This window comes from Orcinus orca, chromosome 9 (assembly GCF_937001465.1).
Source record: "Orcinus orca chromosome 9, mOrcOrc1.1, whole genome shotgun sequence".
NCBI classification, from domain to species: Eukaryota; Metazoa; Chordata; class Mammalia; order Artiodactyla; family Delphinidae; genus Orcinus; species Orcinus orca.
In genome coordinates this window covers 11,464,792-11,485,957 of record NC_064567.1, presented here as the reverse complement: position 1 = coordinate 11,485,957, position 21,166 = coordinate 11,464,792, and the positions used below count along the sequence as shown (strand labels likewise).

At 53.4% G+C, this 21,166-nt stretch overlaps 2 protein-coding genes across 6 annotated transcripts in view; one reads left to right on the top strand and one right to left on the bottom strand.

Annotated features, from left to right (window-relative positions):
• Positions 1-8,716, top strand: part of CLCN1 (chloride voltage-gated channel 1) — a 34,622-nt gene extending 25,906 nt beyond the window's left edge. Inside the window, exons 17-24 of one of the 4 annotated variants that reach the window (XM_049714706.1) lie at positions 527-765; positions 1,050-1,203; positions 1,581-1,657; positions 1,892-1,930; positions 5,618-5,722; positions 5,824-5,910; positions 6,446-7,855; positions 8,080-8,716. In XM_049714706.1, the coding sequence (XP_049570663.1) occupies positions 527-765; positions 1,050-1,203; positions 1,581-1,657; positions 1,892-1,930; positions 5,618-5,722; positions 5,824-5,910; positions 6,446-6,817 (1,073 nt within the window). In that variant the 3' untranslated portion in view covers positions 6,818-7,855; positions 8,080-8,716. Of the gene's footprint in view, positions 1-526; positions 766-1,049; positions 1,204-1,245; positions 2,036-5,617; positions 5,723-5,823; positions 5,911-6,445; positions 7,856-8,079 lie in introns of those variants that run through there. The other 3 variants (XM_004272109.3, XM_049714707.1, XM_049714708.1) reach the window with 3 other exon arrangements.
• On the bottom strand, positions 8,365-17,996 carry FAM131B (family with sequence similarity 131 member B). 2 transcript variants are annotated; one of them, XM_004272107.4, is made up of 7 exons: positions 17,395-17,992; positions 14,753-14,862; positions 14,414-14,449; positions 14,007-14,100; positions 13,497-13,694; positions 11,906-12,049; positions 8,365-11,688 (listed from the first exon to the last, which is right to left on the bottom strand). In XM_004272107.4, the coding sequence occupies exons 1-7, from the start codon at positions 17,420-17,422 to the stop codon at positions 11,216-11,218; spliced, it is 1,083 nt and encodes a 360-aa protein (XP_004272155.1). In that variant the 5' UTR covers positions 17,423-17,992; the 3' UTR covers positions 8,365-11,215. The 2 variants fall into 2 exon arrangements, with proteins under 2 accessions (XP_004272155.1, XP_033288180.1); XM_033432289.2 differs by lacking the exon at positions 14,414-14,449 and having other exon boundaries at positions 17,395-17,996.
• Between the last annotated feature and the right edge of the window lie 3,170 nt (positions 17,997-21,166).

The following is a 21,166-nucleotide window of genomic DNA, read 5'->3' as shown; positions in this document are numbered from 1 at the left end:
AAAACTTAATGAAAATGTTAATTATAGTAGCAGAATTCTGATAAATACATAAAAGACCTTCCCAAGAAAAGTAGGCATTCTGTTTATACCTACAAGGACCCAGAGTCTTTAAGTGATTAAACATCAGATATCCTTGTAGACTTCTTTCAAAGTATATTCGTTCATCTCAGTATGAATGGCTTTTAATGTGTCTTCTTTTGGAGACAGTATTGATTAGCCTATTTTAATACCAAGTTCACCTATTTACAAACAATCTGTGTAAGGGCTGCATCAAAATAAGTACAAATTGGCACCAATTAGTGTACTACCAGTTGGGGCTCTAAGTGCTAAATGGGTGAAATAATAGGGATTGAGTGAGATCAATCCTGGAAGACTTTTGAAATGAGTTTTTAGGAAGAGAGGGTAAGAGCTGAAAAAAGATTGGGTGCTGGGCTTCTGTCCCTGACTCCATCCTGCCGAGCTGGGCGGGGGGGTGGGGAGGAGGGTAATTGAGCGGGCCCTCAGGCTGAGCTTGGATCTCCCCCAGATTCGATGATCCTGCTGGGCTCCGTGGAGCGTTCAGAACTGCAGTCCCTTCTGCAGCATCACCTGTGTCCTGAGCGGAGGCTGCAGTTAGCCCAGGACATGGCAAGGAAGTTGTCAGAGCTGCCCTTCGACGGGAAGGTGCGGCAGGCTGGGGAGGGGCGCCGTGGCGTCCAGGGTCGACCTGAGTCTTTTGCCTTTGTGGATGAGGATGAAGATGAGGACCTCTATGGGAAGCCCGAGGTGAGTGGGCTGGGAAGGGCCGGGTGAACAGGATAGATGGGGCAAAGGGAAAATAGGAAGAGAGAGGGAAGATGCTGATCATTGACAAAGTCAAAGAGACAAATGCCCCTGGGTCCAGGGACTGAAGGAGATAAGTTTGCAACTGATGGTACCGTGAGAATTCAAAGTGCTATAAGGACTTCTGAACTGAATAGAGTTAGATGGGTTTCCCAGGACACCACCTGGTAAAGACAGGAAAAGGTAGCCTCTTCTCTGGGACTGAGAACTTTTTCTATTCTTTACAGCTGCCTCCTCTTCCTCCTCCTCACTCCTTTCCTACTGCTCCACTGCCCCCTGAAGAGCCCAACGGGCCCCTGCCCGGCCACAAACAGCAGTTGGAAGCACCGGAGCTTGAAGGTAAAGATTCTCCCATCATGCACCTCACCCTTGAGACTGCAGGTAAAGATTCTCCCATCAGGCACCTCACCCTTGAGACTGCAGGTAAAGATTCTCCCATCATGCACCTCACCCTTGCCTCATGCCTTGTGGTTGTGTCTGGGCACTCCTCAACCTAAGGGCTCCTACTATGAGGAGGGGTGAGGCCTGAGGATGGTGGGAGGGGGTTTCTATTCTTCAAGTCTCCATGTTACCATCCCAAGGCATGGGGCAAGGGCTGGATTAGGAGGATGGAAGGGGAGAGTTCCTGTAGAGGTGAAGCACCTAGAAGTATGGACCTTTTGTGGCAAAGTGTCAGGACCACTTGAAACCCCTGACCATTTCCTCCCAGGATGGATATTGCTTTCTTTCCATTTCCATTCACTCACCACTCCTCTCAGGTCAAAGACCCTCCATCTTTCAGTCCCTGCTGCGCTGCTTGCTGGGCAGAGCTCGCCCCACAAAGAAAATGACCCAGGTGAGAGGAGATGTGTTGGGGGCGGGGGACATGGGACAGGGAGCTTGTCTTTGAGGAGCAAGAAACCCATGATTCTTAAATCAGGAGAGAAGAGGTCCCACCAAGAAGAAGCTTCATCACATGGAAGGGATGATGGGTTGGAAAGAGGCATCTGTGGCTTGGCCAGGGAGAGATGGCTGTGGTTCCACTTGGAAGAAAAGGGAAGGAACTTGGACCTATGTCTTTCTTCTCTAGGATTCAGAGGATTTAGTGGATAACATGTCACCTGAAGAGGTAAGTAAAGGAAACAGGAACCTGGGGTGGGTTGTTTTGTCACATGAACATATTGCTCACTTTTTTCGACCTTCTTCATTGTGTTGTTGTAAGAGTAACATGCGAGTCTAGGCAGGAAAGCGTTCTGAGAGGTTGGAAATGAGGTGTGACCATGGAGACAGTACTGAGCACGTTGCTCGGAGGTAGGGGAACATGGCGGTGTGCTCATGGGGACCGGCGTCATTTCAGGAGAGGGAAGTTTTGAGCCTCTGTGTGTAGATGCGCCCGTGGTGCTAGGATGACCCTTAGAGCTTTTAGACATTAGGGAAGTTCTAGACCAGGCAGAGGCTATGCGGGATGGGTGAGATTTACCTGCAGGAAAATGGCACCTGGCTGCCAGCACTTATGTAAACCAATGTGGACTAAGATGGGGCATTCAGTGTCTGGTGAGGTTACTCTGCTGGATTGACCAGGGTCCTGAGACAGTGGACAATGAGAAGATTCCAGGAAGCGAGACTGGGAAGAACCACAAACTGAGGGCAGATTCTGACAGTGTCGCCTCATTGGGACAAACCACTATCCCCTATAGAATCCATGAGAGGGAAAATCAAGTACTGAGTGGGTTTGGTTGTGCCGAGTGAACAGAACGTGGCACAGTGAGTGGGAGCAGGTGGCTGAGCTGTGCCCATCAGAACTACCCCGGCGTGTGGAGAGACACTGACAGCATCCATTAGCAACTATTCCACTTAGTAAAGGAATGCAGCTTGCTTCGAAGGCTGAAAGGTAGAGCTTTAAAAGTATGTAGCTGAGCTTCCCTGGTGGCGCAGTGGTTGAGAGTCCGCCTGCCGATGCAGGGGACACGGGTTCGTGCCCCGGTCCGGGAAGATCCCACATGCCGCGGAGCGGCTGGGCCCGTGAGCCATGGCCACTGAGCCTGTGCTCCGCAGCAGGAGAGGCCACAACAGTGAGAGGCCCGCGTACCGCAAAAAAGAAAAAAAAAAAAGTATGTAGCTGACAAAATACCATAATGTGTATTATCTTTAAATAAACATCCACTGGCTGTCCAGAATATATATGTGCTAAGAATTAAAAGTACTCAGGGTTGGAGGAGGGGGTGGTGAGTGACAAGAGAGAAAGGCAGTCTTCCCCTTCTCCCCTTGACACCCCTCGAGACACACACATTTCTGATAAATGACCTAAAAAATCAAATGGATGATCACAGAAGAAAAAAATCGAACTATTCCTTCTGCCCACAAGCAGGAATCAGATAGGCCATAACTACAATTAAGGAGTGCCTTACTAGGGTGCTCAAACCAATAATACTTTTTTTTTTTTTTGCGGTACGCGGGCCTCTTACTGTTGTGGCCTCTCCCGTTGCGAAGCACAGGCTCCGGATGCGCAGGCTCAGCGGCCATGGCTCATGGGCCCAGCCGCTCCGCGGCATGTGGGATCTTCCCAGACCGGGGCACGAACCCGTGTCCCCTGCATCGGCAGGCGGACTCTCAACCACTGCGCCACCGGGGAAGCCCAATACTTTTTTTTTTTTAATACACTGAAGAAAGCCAACTAGCTGATCAGTGAGCTTATTTAATGACCGCTGGAAATAAAATGCAACTAGGGATCAAAAGAAGATAGATCATACATTTTTAGGTGATATCTTTCTCAAGGAAGATTTTAAGCAGCTCTCAACTCCCATGGGAACCACCAAGACTTTTTGAAAGGATAAGATTCAGTAGGAGTCAAACTTCAGGATATTTTAACACAGTTTTCAGGCTAGATCAAGATGACACCCTTGACAATATCAAGATGATACCTCTGGGAATAGTCAAAGAATTCCGTTCTAGATTGCCAGAAGTCCTTGCTATGGCTTTTTTTTTTTTTTAATTTATTTTTGGTTGTGTTGGGTCTTCGTTGCTGCACGCAGGTGTTCTCCAGTTGCGGTGAGCAGGGTCTACTCTTCATTGTGGTGCGTGGGCTTCTCATCGCGGTGGTTTCTCTTGTTGCAGAGCACAGGCTCTAGGCGCCTGGGCTTCAGTAGTTGCGGCATGCAGGCTCAGTAGCTGTGGCACACGGGCTTAGTTGCTCCGCGGCATGTGGGATCTTCTCAGACTAGGGATCGAACCCGTGTCCCCTGCATTGGCAGGCAGATTCTTAACTACTGAGCCACCAGGGAAGTCCTATGTCTTGTTTAATTCTGCTGCTCTGTTAGGGATACACACAGTTAGAGCCCTGGTTTGTATTTGATGCTGAGATTTTTCAAGTCATGGAACACATCAGACAAAGAGCAGAAAAAAGCTGGGGGTCCCAGGAACACGATCAGCAGTCAAGGTCAGAAGCCCACCTCTGTGTAATCTTGGGCAGACACTTAAGCACTCCATGCCTCTGTTTTCTCATCTGTAGAATGGGGATAATGATAGGGTTGTCGCAGAGGATTCAATGAGTGAAGCAATTAGAATAATGCTTGGCACCGAGGAAGTGCTTGGTGCATGTGCACTGGAAATGGTTCTGTTAGTGTTGTTCCCTAAGGGCAGGCAAAAAAGGAACCAGGGAGGCCAGAAATGATCATAGAATGCTCCAGGAGGACAGGACCAGCCAAACCACGGTTGGCAAGGGGCTGCCCCCCGCCCCGTCCTATAAGTAAATCCTTTCTGCAACATACCTGCTAAGTGGTCATCCATCCTGTGAGAATTTTGTGTGAACCTATAGTCAGGGAAGGTGAGAGTTTAGAGGAGGTGTGATTGCAGTCCAGAAAGAGCAGGACAGGACAGATGGAAAGCACAGCACTATGGACCAAACACGGGACACGAGAACTAGGGGATGGCCTTCGGTGACGTCCTCTGAAGCTTGAAACGTATAGATTTGGGCAAACAGGAAAACAAAGTAGTACCTCATTCGGAAGGGACTGCCTGAAAAGAGATTACAGAAAATTTAAAAGTCATTTATGAGAACCAGAGCGATACTGGATTATTCAGAATCTTGGGGATTTTTGACGTGCACATCTAAAATCCAGAGGAAAGTTCAACTATTGCCTTAACGCTTCGGTCATAGACAAAACAATGTAAACCAAACCAAACACACAGAAACGGCTTGTTTGAGTCAACAAAGTGCCACGTGACCCAGGACAGCTCTTCCAATCCAACAGATCTTTGCCATGATCTGCTGTGTAAAAGGTCAGTGTGCTGGTTTCTCCATGACACACAGCCACTGATAGCACACAGCACTCCGGAGGAGTTCCGCCCAGGGGGCAGAATTAAGACAAACGCCAGCCTAAGATGAAAAGGAGAGCCTGGCAGAGCACGTCTGACCCGGAGTGTCAGGCGTAGGGTATGGGCGCAGGGTGGGGTTCTTGGGGAAACCCAGAACAGCAGTCGCAGAAGCGGAAGCACATCTGGCTTCACTGGAGCTGTGGGTGTTATAGGAGTAGTGGAAAATAAGGCTGGAAAGATGGATTGGAAATAAGTGTTTGGGGCACCAGGAAGAAGGAGCGTGTTCTGAGCACCTGAGGGTGAAGGTTGATTTGGGGCTGGAGGAGGGAAGAGAGCGGTGCGGCTCCCTGGGGGAAAGGGAAGAGGGCTAGTGGTCTGGAGGAGCTGTGACGGTTCACTGTGTATTTCAGGCTTCTGGGCCAGGGCGAGGAGGGCTGTTTGGGGTCAAGATCTGAGGTTTAAGGGGGCTCTGATACTGGGTGACGGCCCTCCTCTCCGGCAGATTGAGGCCTGGGAACGAGAGCAGCTGAGCCAGCCTGTCTGTTTTGACTCTTGCTGTATTGACCAGTCCCCCTTCCAGCTGGTGGAGCAGACGTCGCTGCACAAGGCGAGTCCTTGCCCGATGCCCACCGCCCGCCGAGCAGGGCTGCTGGGAGGGCCGGGAGGTGCGGGGCCTCTGCGTGCTGACCTGCCGCCCTTTCCTCGCAGACTCACACGCTCTTCTCCCTGCTCGGCCTCCACCTTGCGTATGTGACCAGCATGGGGAAGCTCACGGGGGTGCTGGCCTTGGAGGAGGTAAGAGCGATTGTCCCATTTGAGCAGTGAGGAAGAGTGGGGCACAGGATACAGGGTGGGGGGGCAGGGGGGGCCTTAACATCCGGGAAGTTCCTCCAGATTCCCGTCCTGTTTTTCATGCAGAGACTGGAGGGGGGCGGAAGTGCAGCCCTGTGCCCTTCTAAGGACGGCATGGGCTTGGGATTGGGGGTTCAGGGCCCGAGTCATGGTTTCATAGGGGTGCGCTGTGGTGGTGCATGGAAGGGGGAGGAGATGGGAAGTGGCTGAAGAAGGCCTGAGCGTTGCTAGAAAGGGGCCGAAGGAGGTCCTGTGTCAGGGGTCTTGAGATTCACTGCTCTGTAGGTGGGGCTTTTTGTCCATCATGCCCCTTTTTTCCTTTTTCTGTCTCCTTTTGATCCATCCTCGCCGTGCACCTTGCTTTCCCATGCTTTTTCCTTTTATCGTCTGCTCCTCTCTCGTGTCTGTTTCTCTCACTGCCCCTTTCTTCTTTTCCTCCCCATGTTGTACCCTCTCTCCCCTTCCCTCTGCCCCGCAGCTGCAGAAGGCCATTGAGGGGCACACCAAGTCTGGGGTGCAGCTCCGCCCTCCCCTTGCCAGCTTCCGGAGTGCAACTTCGACTCGAAAGACTCCTGGGGGCCCACTCCCTGCTGCAGAGGCCTGGAGCCTGCCTCAGGATGGAAGTGGGGCCACTGGGGCAGGGGATGTGGCCCCTGCCTCCCCAGAGACCCCTGTGCCATCCGCCTCCCCACAGCCCCCTCTCTCCTGGGCTCCGGCCAAGGCAGAGAGTGAGCTGGAGGAACTGGAGCTGGCGGGGGCTCCAGGGCCGGAGGGGGAGCTGGCCGACATCCTGCAGGGCCCCAGTCTGCGATCCACCGATGATGAGGATGAAGATGAAATGGTCCTCTGAGCGCCTCCCAGACCGCCGCATAAAGACCAGCCAGAGACCCAGGCTAGAGGGTGGACCTGTGTGGAAGAGGGTATTTCCTGAAGCCGGAGAGATCGCACCAACATCCGGCCTCTGCCAGGAATTTTAAAATGTCATCCTGATCGTGTTGGAGAAGGAGCCAGGATCTGGGCAGGAGTAGCCTTGGTCAATCGTTTGGGCATGTCCCCCCGTCCTCAGACAGGCGGTGGTTGTAACCCCTGCGAAGGGCCCCTGGTAGTCCACGGGCTTCTTGAGTTTGCCTGTGTGTGCGTGGGGAATGCCTGCCTCTGCTTGGCCCCCCTCACTCCCCCACACTCCCCAGTGTTCTTGTCCCAGTGTCTTGCTGGCCTTGCCCATCCCCCGTCAGTTTCCCGGGGGCGGGCGGGGTTAAGGCAGGCCCAGGATGACTGGTCCTGCCAGTGCCATGTGGGAGGAGGAGACGGGGTCACCTCATGGCCTCATGGACTGATGACACCAGAGTGTACCTGCGAACTGTCCACAGCCCCTTCTCTCAGAGCCCCCCACCCCGTCCTCCACTTGCCCACAGCCATTCCCTGAAATTTGCCTCCAGACTCCATCCTGGCTCCCACTATCTGTCCCGGGGCAGAGCCATTACTAGGGCGGGGAAAGGCCAATCCCACTTCCCCCTCCTTTGTCCTCCATTTAAGCAGTGAGGCATGGATAAAGAGCCTGTGGGGGACAGCCTGGAAGAGGAAAGGTCGCAGGAAGGCTCTGTGTGAAAGGGGCAGTACCCAACAGTCCTGCGGCCAATGGATTTACTTAACTCCCTCTGGCAGAAATTCCTCCCATCTCACATCACAGCTTCCAGTTTCCAGGTCACTCCCTCTCCGCTGTAGTCCTTGATCTGTCCTGCCCAAGGGTCAGCTCTGCCCTTGAGGTGCTCTAGCTGGGGCTTCTCCTTCCAAGAGTGGGAGCTCAGGGCAGCTGGGCCACTGGTTCACCCAGAGACTATACCTTCTTAGGGACTGGTTCTTTGTGTTTCTCTTCTAGGGTTTCAGCGTCAAGATGGCAGACTTTTTTTTTTTTTTTTTTTTTTTTTGCGGTACGCGGGCCTCTCACTGCTGTGGCCTCTCCCGTTGCGGAGCACAGGCTCCGGACGCGCAGGCTCAGCAGCCACGGCTCACGGGCCCAGCTGCTCCGCGGCATGTGGGATCTTCCCGGACCGGGGCACGAACCCGTGTCCCCTGCATTGGCAGGCGGACTCTCAACCACTGCTCCACCAGGGAAGCCCGGCAGACCTTTTTGATGCTTCCCACACCTAGGAAGTCAGACCCTTATCGTCCCCAAGCCAGCGACAGGGAGACTGCCATCATCCTGCCTTTTCTATAAGCGGTCCCAGGTGCTCTGAGCGGCCAGAGACCCTTGCTCCCACCCCCAGGGCTTTTGTCCATCCCTTCTTTTATGCCTCGTTTAGTTCTGCAGTTGTGCCCCCTCCCCAGCATTCTCCTCCTTCCCCACCCTGTGCCCGGCCTCCATCATCCCCCAAATAAGACACTCATAGCCGAAGGTGCCACCATGTCGTTTAGTGCCATTGAACACAGCCCGGAGCTCTCTCCAGCGATACAGCCCTTCCGCCTCCCCAGGCCAAGAGAGAGAGGCTGTAGCCTGGGGAGGGGGGCTGGCTGTGGGCCTTCGAGCCCAAGCCCATGTGTATATAATCTATAATATTTATATATATATTTATATATAATTCTCTCTGTAATATATGTCATAGAATCTCTCTTGGGCTTGGGGTGGAAATGTCACATTAAGAAAACATGCTAAGACTGGCCATAAAAATGGATATTCCCTAGACCTGGAAGACAGAGTATGGGATGTACAGGTGGGGGTGAGAAGAGGTAATAAACTCATTCACCAAGATTCCCTCCTTGACACAAGGATAAGAAGGAAGGTGTGGGTGAGGGGGGGGCGGGGCGGGGGCGGGGGGAGGGGAGGGATGGAAGATTTGGATTTTCCTTTAATAAAGTGAACTCAAAATGAAAGGGCACCCCCCACACACCAGAAGAAAATCATTTAGCAAGAGAAGTTTCATTCACCATGATATGAAAACAGCCCCATTCTGGGACTGCTGTAAAACGTGCGGCACAACCTTTAACCCCAAGGGAAAAGCAACCCTCCCCCATCCCCCAACAGCCTCTTCCTGCACATGCCCCTCCCCTCCCCCTAAAATAGGCTATAAGCAAACCCCATGCACCCTGGCCCCCCCCAGCACCAGAGAGGCAGTTCCTCCCTCCAGAAGAGTCCTGAGAGGGTCTCAGGCCAGCTCCTCAGGTTTTCTCCCTCTTCAGAGTGGAGACGCCTCCCCCCCCCACCCCGCCCGACCTCTGGGCAGCAGCGATGCCAGCACCCAGGGATGCTGGGCCACGCTCACGTCCGAACTCTGCTAGAACCCTTGAGTTTTAGTCGTCTTTTGGCAGGGACCAGCAGGGACCGTTTGGCTTCCTCAGTGAAGGTGGGAGGAAAGAACACTGCTTTAGATGACCTTTCCTAACTCCACAGAGCCCTGAGCGAAAAAGGAACCGTGCTGCGTGAACCCGCTCCCTGGACTGGATGTCCGCTGTGGTCCGGGGGCGGAATATGGGACACGAGGGGGGTGAGATTAAGAGAAAAGGATGATGCCTTAGAGAGGGCAGTTTGCACAAGATAAGAAAACGGGGACCCCGTGAGAGGAGGGAACTGTGACATGCAAAACCCCAAGGACCTGCAGCAGGAGTGCAGGGCGAGGCCAGCAGCGAGGGCCTGAGTGAGGCCACGTGAGCACGCACAACCCTTTAACAGTTTTAGATGAGGTGACTTCAGCTACCTGTGCTCGCCATGCCTAGTCCTGTTTCCTCCAAGAACCAACTTCAGGTAGCCATCCTCCCCCTCCCCAGAAGATGTGGACCTGGCCTCGGTTGCGTTTCAGGGGCACAAGTGTATGACACTGTGGGCTTGACGGAGGCAGGGTCACAGATGGACAGAAGCACCCCAACTCTCAACCTCCTCATTCTGGGACACCGCTGCAGCAGGGGAGGGGCAGTGTGCTGCCGTCTCTTCACTCTACCCTTCGACCCTGTCCTCTGCCCTCAGGACGTCTTACAGGAGTGCTGGGGCTCCAGGGCTGTGCAGAAGTCCCCACCAGAATGGAGAGTGGGTGCAGAGGGCAAGCAGTTTCAGGGGCTTATGCCTCATTGTAAAACATCCTGGAAGGAAGAATACCCAGATCCTCCTCTCCTTCTCCTCAGGAGGGCGGGGGGTGGGGGGACACCTGTGAGGCCCTCCTGGGAGTCGGTGAAGAGGGGCCAAGGGAGCCCAGAGCCCACGCTCCTCCTTGGCAGACACCCTGCCCCGGCTGGGGGCCTGACAGCACCGGACCCCTCCCTCCACCCTACTCACCCCTGAGTCCCCAAGAAGTTATAAAAATGTAGAAAAGGCAGAGAGAAAAGTGTAAACAGCTCCAGAGAATTAGGGGTAGATGGAGGGAGACACAGCCTCATGCTTCCCCGTCTAGCCAAGACACCTGCATCCTGTGTCACCCCCCTCCCCCCCCACCGCCTCGGGGCCCCGGGGTTCCCAGAGCAGGAGACAGAAGAAGGCAGAAAAGGGAAGCAAGAGCTGGAGTCGCCAGCCCTGGCGGGGTCCTCTCCCATATCCTTAGGGTCCTCCTTCCAGCCACAGGATAGTCAAGATCCCAGAACAAGTGGCCATGTTTGTCCTCGGTCTCACCAGTGACCGCCTGGTCTCTGGACAGGCCTTGTGCCCCTGTGCATCCCGGCGGCCACGTCCACCTCCTCCGTGACTCCTGATCTCAGAAGCCAAGTTACCTCTGAGGGCAGAGCCAGCTCACTCTGAGGAGACGGGGTCTGTACGTTGCTTCCCCTGTGCCCATCGAACCATGTCCCACAGCCCCTGAGGTCTGTTCCTCATAGGAGGGATGAGCTTGGGCCACAGCCAAGAAAACAGAGTTGGGAAAAGCAAGAGTGACGTGGACAAAGGAGGCCTTCAGGCAGCTACAGTCAAGGCTCCTGGAAGACGAGATCAGGGAGCAAAGAACTGAGATCCAGGGGCCGGCCACGGGCCGCTCTGCGCTCCTGTGCTCAGGACACACACCGGAGCTCCACCACCACAGACCCAGAAGCCCGCAGCCAAGCGAAGTTCGTGGCCATCTGCTTGCCTGGGCCTCAGTTCCTGGACCTGTGGTCTCTACAGTGCAAGCCTGGATAAAATCCCACCCCGGCCCTCCGTTTTGCTGGCCAGGACTCCTGGGCTCGTGAGAGTCTTCTGCCCAGGTTTCGGCCGTACTGCTGGGGGAAGGGAGAGTGTGGTTGCAGCCGTGCCCCTCAGGTGGGAGTGGAAGGTGGGGCCTTCAGTGGGAGGAAGCTAGTTGTTGGCCTCTCCCTCCTCCTCATCAAAGGACTGCACGCCTGAGGATGTGACGTCAGACACCTTCCGACTGAGAGCGGTGGGCATCTCGGGGTCTTCTCGTGGGGAAAGCGACTCCAGGTCCCGGCATCCCGCATCCTCTTCCTCCTCGGGCGCCAATGGCCTCTTCTCCTCCTCGGCAGGGCCCCTGGCCAGGTCCACCCCGCCCACCCCTGGAGCCCAGTCAGTGTCTCCCCCCAGCAAGGCTGGAGGCTCCTGAGCGGCGTATCCCGAAGCAGGTTGGGAAGGTCCCATTTCGTGCAAGCTAGGCTGTGAGTCATCAAATGCGGGGCCGAGATAGGATCCTGTGGCCGGAGAGGCAATGAGGGACTGGTCGCTTGCTTCCCAGGCGTCCGATGACCCCAGACAGTACATGCCCTGGGACACGTAGGAGTGAGGCCATCCATCCATTGGGGCTTGAGCAAGGGCATCTGTAAAGAGAATCACGGCGGTTGGTGGGGTCACAAATATCAAAGGCAGTAACAACAGCACAGAGAATTGAGGGGGAGATGCGGGGCGGTGGGTGAGGGGGGGAGTAGGAAAGCCTATATGAACAGGAAGTCTTAGAACAGAGGTGCATGGAGGTAGCCTGGATAGTTGAGGAGGCCTCTTAGGCCTCTGGGGTCGGATTCTGGAACCATCCCTCACCCTGACTCTCCATCAATTCCTGGTAGTTGTCACTGTAATTGCAGCCCAATGGCTCCTGGGCGGAGTTGACACTCATGTCCTCACCATCCATGGAGGACCAGGCCATGAGAGTGGCCTCGGAGATAGCAAACTGTTCCATGACGCCTGGGAGAAGAAACGTAGTTAGCACGAGATACCTCGGGGAAGCCTTAGACACATGCATGGGGCAGGGGGACGTCAGTGCAGCGCTGTTCAATAGAGATATAACGCAAGCTACTTATGCAATTTTAAATTTTCTAGTAGCCGTATTAAAAAAAAAATGAAAAGACGTAGGTGAAATTAATTTTAATAATACATCTTATTTAACCTGATCTATATAAAACATTATCATTTCAATGTAGAATCCATATAAAACTATTGAGGTATTTTACATTCTTTTATTCATACGAAATCTTTGAAATCCAGTTGATATTTTACACTTACAGCACATCTCCATTCGGACTAGCCACATTTCAAGTTCTCAATGGCCACATGTGGCCAGTGGCTACTGTATTGGACAGCACAGCCTTGGTATATGCCCCGAAACAAGGCAAAATCGTGGGGGACTTCCCAGAAGGTCAGATTTAGGATTCCTAGGGGAAAGAGTTGGGGGGGTCTTCTGGTGAGATATCCTAAGGGATTGAAATTGTGGATTTCCAGAAGTTTAGCTTTGGAATTTTTTTAGGAATGGTAGCTAGTGCTAGGTAGTCAAGGCCAGAGGAGTCTAAATGGGAGGGATTGTAGGTCCACAGTGGTATCAAGTTCAAGGTCTGGGAAGGACAAGGGAGGAAGGATAGAATAATGAAGATGGGTAGACTTGGGGTTCCCATGTTGGTCAAAGCCATGAGTAAGTTGAAGCTTACATTGCTAGCTGCCCTACACTACCCACTACATGTTTGTCTCCCCTCCCCACTGATATTTCTTCCACCACCCACACCATCAACCAAAGAACCCTCTTGTCTATTCCAGATCTATCATTTTTCCTAGGTATCTTATCGAGATCTGCCACTAGGGCTCGGGCAGGGTTGTAGGTACACCGTATGCCTACCTCGTACCTATACTGAATTTTAAAAGCTCTTCTGTACACACCCTCTCCTCACCCAGGTCCCTTGATCTGGTGGTTGTCACGAGTAATGTGACCTGTAATTGCATTCATGACTGCAGTGTGCTGATGGGCAAAGGCGAGAAGAGAACCCCAAGGCTTTTCTTTCATTTTCATCATAAAACATGAGTAGAAGCACAGACTTTTGAAGCCTAAGATACCTGCCTTTTTTTTTTTTCCTCCTGTACTGAGGGAACCCAGGGTTTGGACAGTCCCACCATGTAGGAGAGAAGGCATCAGGTGGACCCACAATCCCATGTTAACTCCCCTCAACTTCCGAGACGATAATAAAAATAAGTTTGAGGGTACTTAGAATAAACAAGTCAGAGTCCTTGAAATTAGAGCTAGTTGGGAAATTAAGTCTGATGGTATCACATGAACAGAGCCAATCCTGCCATAGGGGATCAGGCTGAAGGGTCGGTCTCTGGCCATCCTGAACATGTGTCTCTTGAGGGGCTGGGGAACAAGTACCTGCTAGGAAACGTGCCTCCTTCTCGCCATCGCTGAGGTCGGAGTAGGCGTCTGTATCCCTGCGCACGGCCTCGTGGCTGTGTTGCGGCTGAATGGCTGGTGCCTTCCCCCAGCCCTGCCACTCAATCATGTGAGCCACCCGGCCCTGCCCCATGGCTGTGGGCTTTGTCACATGGTCCTTCATGCTTCGCGAAATCCCTGAGGGGCCAGACATTCCCCAGGTGCTCCAGAACATCACACAATACCTGCACCAGATCTGTCCCTCCCCCGCCCCCGCCATCACCCCCACCTTAGTCCCCGTGGGACTCCATCCCATGAAGGGGGCAGGTATGCCCTAAGACTCTGTCTATGAGGGGCAGCCTGGAGGATGGGAGAGGCTTGACAGAAAGGGCAAATAGGTCCGGGGTCTGGGGATGAGGGTCTTCTTCAGGCCTGAAGGGGCAGGGACACTGAAAGCATGAGCCCCTAGGGAGTCTCCTGTCTGCACGCATCCCCAGGTCGGAGTCTCACCTGAGAACGATGACTTGGCCAGGGCCCCAATGCCATAGGCGTTAGAGTTTCGCTTAAGCTTCGGAAGAATGGAAGTGGTGTCCTCCATGGAGAGCTGGGACAGGGAATGTGGGAGGAGGGGCAGAGGAATAAGAGGATATGAGGTGCTTTATATGTGGAGGACAGTCCACGGTTTCCAGGAGTAAGGACATGAGCCAGGGCAGGTGATCAGGCTACCATTGTACCCGGGGGGTCCCTAGGAGGCCTATCCCCCAACCATCCTTGAGAGTTTGGGGGTGGCTAAAGAATGTGAGGGCTCCCAGTGCCCGCTGGAGGAAGGGGGCGCCGTGTGCTACGGCAGCAGGTGGGAGAGGCCAAGGAAGAGGAGGTAGGGTGGGTTGCAGAGGCCTGGGGGGAGCTGCACTCACATTGATGCCATCCCAGGAGAAGTCAGTCCGGGTTTGCTGTGAGGAAAAAGGAGAGGGAGTGGGTACCCGGGGCACTTCCTCAGAGGGGCTTCCAGAAGGGCATGAGGTAGAGAGGGCTTTCCTGAGATTAACACAGGGAACTGGGATCTCCGCGTGGAGCGTTTGGCTTGTGTTTGAGGAAAGGAGGAGAAATGTTCTGTGAGAGCGTCAGTCTGAAGGTGTGTCTGGGAGGTTGTCCTGGAATTTAGGAAGGTGGCCGAAGGACTAGGCTTATGCATGGTGGTTCTGGGGGTGTTTTCGAGGTCCTCTGGGAGGGGGGCTGAGCACGGAGGGCCTCACCTCAGTGGATGGCCGGTGGAGGCTGCTCCCGTGCAGCGAGCTGGTGCTGTCCATGTTGATTTGGTCCACATCCTTCAGGCCCTTCCAGTCCACGGCTATCACTTCATTTCCTGAGATGGACAGATGGTTAGCTGCTTCCCTTTCACCTCCCTATGCCCAACCCGAAGGCCCGTCCTCGTCCTTTTCCTTCAGAACGCTGAGGCCACAGATGGGGGCCAGGCCCTCCAGACCCCTCCCTGCCCTCCCACTCCCACTCCCTCTTCTGATTGCCTATTTTCTTTTACATCCCCACTCGCCCCAAATTTTTGTTAGGAGAGGTAATAATGCTGAGCTCAGTCAAGAATAGCACACTCGGAAAAAGTGTTCTATGGCCTCATTTGTTGTTGTTTAAATGGAAGGGTCAGTGGCTGGGTTTTAGAAGGAAAACAGGTCTCCATTCTATCCTGAGGAATCTCTGAGGGTTTCTGTATGGGAGTGCATGGGAGCTGCGCTTTTCCTCTATTATGTTCCTACAAATAAGGGCAGAACTTTTCCAGGGGCAAGCTTCCCTAAGTGTTGGCCTTATTATTTGTGAGGTGCAAGGATTGCATCTTCCCTAGTGGATCCTCCAGAGGAGTTGGTGGATTTGTCTGACAGGAAGGAGGTCTGGTGGGGATAGAGGCAAGAGCTGGGTGTGTACACCTAGAAGCAATGAAAGCAGAGAAAGCAAAGAGTGAGATGGAATCATTTTACCTGACTCTTGGGAGACAAGTGATGGATTAAAGAGGAGAGAAGGGGGACAGCAGGAGGAGAGCAGGGGACTTTTTAAAATAGGAACTAAAAGAATAGTAATTCGAGTCAGAGAGAAGACAAAAGTCAATGGGAGAGGGTGGACAGGGTTTGAGGGCTGACTGGCAAACTGGAGGACCTAGGAAGATGGTAATTCTGCAGCCGAGGCCACAGCTCCTCATAAAGGGGGACTGCTGCCGTGAGGGGTGGGTATGCCAGCTGGAAGCCTTGGGGAAGAATCACTTGGGTGGTAGACCTAAGTGAACCACCTGACCTTACAGATCTTTTCTACACATAAAGTTTTTTGATTCTGAATTTAGGATTAGGCGTCCACTCTTGAGGAGGGGTGAAGTGAATGGGGTCTTGGGCACCAGGAGGCATTCGGCAGGCAACAGCATAGCTGCTGCAAGAGGAAGGGGTTGTGCCTGACAGGTCTGAGAGAGGTAAGGCCCCTCCGAAGTGGGCACACTCTCCCTTGGGGCTACAGGGGAATGGTGAGATGGGTCAGACCAGTGGCTGGAAGGGAAGAGGAAAGATGGACATCTGGGCGGACAGAGCAGGAATGGGCAGGCAGAGGACAACCTCTGAGGGGAAGGGAGATGGCGAGGGCAGAGTGGGAGAGAGGGGTGAGGGGAGGTGGCCTTTGTAGAAGAGGGAGAGCTGAGTCAGAGCCATGGGGGGCAGGGAGGGGGAGGGAAAGAACCCAGAGAAGAGGTGAAAGCAGAGGAGGAAGTGGGGGTATCCATGGAAATAAATCGGGTCTCAGAGAAATCAGGCTTCCGGAGAGTGAGTTTGTTTGTGATAATAATACGAATTATTCTCTCCGCCTGAGGTCACTGGGGCATGTAGGCGGGAGAAATTGGGAGTCGGAATGGGAAAAATTGGGGGTTTTGGGAGAGGGTTGAATCAATCTGCTGAGCTGTGAGAGCGGAGTGGGTGTACGGGGTGCAGGAGAAGGCACTGGGTAGCAAGGCAAATGCTGAGGGGAGAAGAATTCCGAGGCGCCTCTCTTCCTTCCCCCGGTCAAAGGTAAATAAAGAGCTGGCCCCGCCCCGCCAGCCCCCGCCGACAGGTGCAGCCAGGTCCCCGGGTTCCCTCGCTCGGCCAGCCCCACCCTCCTGGGAGCGGGCTCCCGACCCCTCTCCAGCCCTCGAACCCCCGGCCTCCCCCCGGCCTCCCCGGCTCTTCCACCCCAACCCAGCCCGGCCCCATTGCCTCCGGCCGTGGAACCCATTCCCCTCCCCGAGGCACCAGGCTCACCCCGCCCCCGCCCCGGAGGGAAAATGCACGTGAACAAAGCAAATCGGGGGAGGCAGAAACGACCGAAAAAGGCAACAGAGAGGGAAAGAGATGGGGGCAAAACACCCAAGCCAGATGGAGGCGGAGCGGGGGCGGGGGCGTGCGAAAGGGACTCGGGGCTGAGACTGAGACTGGGGGTCCTTAAAACGGGGGGCTGCTCCAGAAATGGAGGGGGGGCGAGGAGGCGCTGGGGAAGGCAGAGTCGAGGCCGATGGCCTGGAGATGGAGGGTGTGGGAACGGGAGAGTCGGGGAGGGCGACGGAGGAGAGAGAAGGTTGGCGGGGAGATGATGGAGAGGGACCGCGCCTGGGCAAGGGCAATGGAAGGAAGCCGGAGGGAGACGGAGAGAACTGAGTCCAGAGGGATGCGAGGCCCGGAGGCGCGAGGGGAGAACGGGGAGGAGAGAGGAAGGCAGGGACCGCGAGGGCACAGAGGGAAAGTGAGGGAGCGCGGCGGGGCCGGGCGGTGCGGAGAGAGGGACCCGGAGGGGCGCGGGGATTGGTGGGGGAGGGGCCGGAGGACCGGACCCCGCCGAGTCCTGCCGCCGCCCGCGCCCGCGCCGCCGCGGTACCCACCCACGGTCCGGGAGCCGATGCAGCCCATGGCTCCGGGCCTCCAGGCCGGGCCCTCACCGACGCGGGGCGGGCGCCGGGGGGAGCACCGGGAGCCGCGCCGCCGCCCCAGCCGCTCTGCAGCGCCGCGGCTGTCTCCGCTCGGCTCCGCTCCCCCCTCCCCTCTCCATCCCTCCCCACGGCAGCCTCCGTCGTCGCCGCCGCCGCCGCCGCCGCCGCCTGGCTCCCCCGCCCCGGCTCGGCTCGCGGCGGCGTGGAGGGGGCGGCCCGGGGATTGGTTGCGCCGGCGCCTCCCCGCCCTGCCCCTGACCCCGCCGCGGCGCTCCCTCGGGGAGCCGGGCTGTCTGGGGGCCTTGACGCCGCTTGCCTCTCTCGCCCTTCCCCAGAGCCACTCGGGGGCTGCTCGCCGGGTCCCCGCTGGGCTCGCGCCCGGGGGCTGCTGGAGACCCGGAGGATGCCCGCCTTGGGTCTCAGGAGCCGGGTAAAGAACCCCGGGCCCACCCTTCGGATCTGGGGGATTGATTTTGAGGCTCGGGGTTGGGGATGTCTAGAGAGAAAGTGGGGCGGGAGTGAGAATAAAGCCTGGATGAAGGGCCTTGGCCGCTAAATTCCGCAAACACTTGTTTTCTTCCTGGGGCTGCATCTGGGACACAAACGGGAGCGTGATTGGATGCAGCTCCGGTTGCTCTGCGTTTCCTGTGCGCTGTTTTATCCACCCAAACAGATCGCGAAGTCTTCGCAAGTGGATCGTGTTTTAGACTTGCCGGTGCTCGGCGCTCTCGGGAAAATCGGGCATGGGTGTGGGGATGGTGCAGATAATCTTACTCCAGTTCTGATCGGGGAGGGGGATAGAAGATAATTCGATCCCATCTCGAGGGAAATAAAAATGTCAGGACCCGAGGCTGGCTACGAGACAGTTTTATATCCAGTGTAACTTTTCTGAGCATTGGCCTTCTCTGACAAATGAGCGCAAGGATGTCAGAGGCGGGCAAGAGCGGGGTGGATTGCCCTCGGGCTAGTGGGGTCGGATGGGGTAGGTACCAAGGGCCTCTTGGGTAAGAGACGGAGAGACATCTAAGTGGCAAGGGTTAGGTGGGCACTACAGTTAACAGCAGGCAAGAAGTGGAATCCAGAGAAGTCGCATGAGAAAAGGAGACCCTTTTATCTAAGCAGTACCCCAAAGTTCGAGGGAGCCGACCTGGTGAGCACCAATGTCAGAAGCAAATGCTAATCTAGGATCTGTTTGCTGCCCACCTGATCTTATGTCCCTCCTGAGGTTGGACAGGGAGTAGTAGGGCAGTGGGCCAGGGGGCCCTGGTGAGGACCTGGAACAGGGAGAGAGACCAAGTCTTAACGGATGCAATTTTTTGATCTTTAGATTACGAATAGGAAGCTAAACTTTAGGGTGGTAACCACTGCCTTCTGTGGAATCCCAGATGAGAGATGTAGGGGAAGATACTAATAATTTAATTGCAGATCTAGGAGATAGGATGATGGAAAGGGAACTAATCTTTGGTCTCTGTGCATGAAGAAACAAACCAAGTCTACATCTATAGAACCATGAGAGAGAAGAGAGAAAGGTCAGTGGTGGGTGGGCTTAGATTTTAATTGTCCAGTATACTTTGTGGCAGGATCTGCTCTCTTATTTTGACAGTGGAGGGAATTAGAAAGTATTTTCCACCCCCCAAGTCAGCTTTTGTTGGTTATACAAAAGAGGTACTAAGTGGTTTCTGCCCTCCTGGAATATAGCGTCTAGCTGCAAAAGAAAGAAAATGGAAAGTTGGTTAAAAAAAAAAAAGATAAAAGGAAGAAACAGCCTCCATTACTATAGTAATGCTCCCAAACCCCTACTGTGTGAGCAGAGAAGGCGCTGACTCTCCAGGTCAGCAGTAATGGACCAGGTGGCCAGCTCTGCTCGTGCCTTCTCACCTGAAACTGCTCTTCCCTTGGGGTGCTTTCTTTCTTTCTTTTTTTTTTTTTTTTGCGGTACGCGGGCCTCTCACTGTTGTGGCCTCTCCCGTTGCGGAGCACAGGCTCCGGACGCGCAGGCTCAGCGGCCATGGCTCACGGGCCCAGCCGCTCCGCGGCATGTGGGATCTTCCCAGACCGGGGCACGAACCCGTGTCCCCTGCATCGGCAGGCGGACTCTCAACTACTGCGCTACCAGGGAAGCCCTTGGGGTGCTTTCTGATTCCACTATTCTCAGTATTAATCTGGTCCAAACATGGATACAAACCCTTCCTTGGGTCCCCTTAGCACAGCTGTATAAGGCTGGATTTATCCAAATGGTTTAAATCAAGTCAACACAAGGGATACCAGGTCTAGAAGACTCAGTCCCATCCCATATTCTGTCTTAAAGGTATTTCCAGCATCAGAGAAAAGGAGACTATCATAGGCACAACACTGGCATGCTTCCTTCCTGCTTCTTGTACTGAATCTTCTTACTTCTCACCATTTAGAGACATTCTTCCAGTCTCTTTGCTGTGTTCTGAGCCAAGGTCAAAGATTCTAGTTCTGTTATGAACAGGAACAACCTTTCTGGAGGACAGTACAGATCAAAAAATCTTCAAAACATGCATTACTATTGTTACTAAATTGTGACACAGCAATTCCATTTATAGAAATAGTCTAAGAAAATAAAAATAGAATGTGGACGAAGATGAAATCTACAGCATCCATCAGAGTACAATTTCATAATAATTATAAAGATTGTACACAGCCCACATATTCAAACCTGGGGCTTAATTAAATAAATTATGCTATATGCCTATAATAGAATATTATGCAGCCATTAATACTATCTTATAACTATTTGTTGAAAATTATTCATGAGACATTGCGATATTATAAAAAAGCAGGCTATAAGAATTACAGTGTATCAATTTTTGTTTAAAAATCACACACACACAAACATACACACACATAGATTCTTCTCCTGCCTTTTGTCAGGCTTTCCATCCCAAATAATTTATGGGATTCCTTGAAGAAAGCTTATATTTTACAAACGTCCAGTTCCACTCATCAGTTACAGATTGACTCTCAATGAAATTACAATATTAATCAGTCCGTTTCCAAAGTCTAAAAATATAGGACTTTGGCAGAATGCCCCAGCATGACACTGGCATCTTCCTTATTGGCTCTCTTTGGGACACAACACCAAGGTGAAATTATGCTTCCATCCTCTCTGTGGTTGCTGCTTCGTGCTCCTAATCTCCTGTGGACAGGTCTTGGACAGAAGGACAAACCAAGCTGAGAGCCAGTACTGCCTAAAATGGGGACTTTTGTCCCAGGATTCATGGACGGAATCCAGAATCCATAACCTTGGATGGGAAAAAAAATTATGTTCACTAACTTGTAACTGAAATTCCCCATCCACTTAAATTAGGCATGTAGGCAGCAAACCATAGTTGTATTAGAGGTATTGTACTGTGTCTTTATCAGCCATGAAAATTGCAGATGTTTCTATTATACAACAGTTGTTGCAGATTTTTTACAACATTCTTTATGTTCGTCACTACTTTGAAATTATAGTAGTATTGAACCTGCCTCTATGTTTACTTATTTAATGCTTTTATAAAGAAGCAGATATACTACTATACCACAATTTTATAACTATTTTTATATAATTGGTACCCTTTGTAATCTGTATTTTGTTTTATGCATTTAATATTATTCTGAGAGGGAAACCATGGATTTTCCAGATTGCCAAGGGATCCAGGGCACAAAAAAGTTTAAGAACCCCTGGCCTTTAAATACATATTTGGTGGTGATAGTG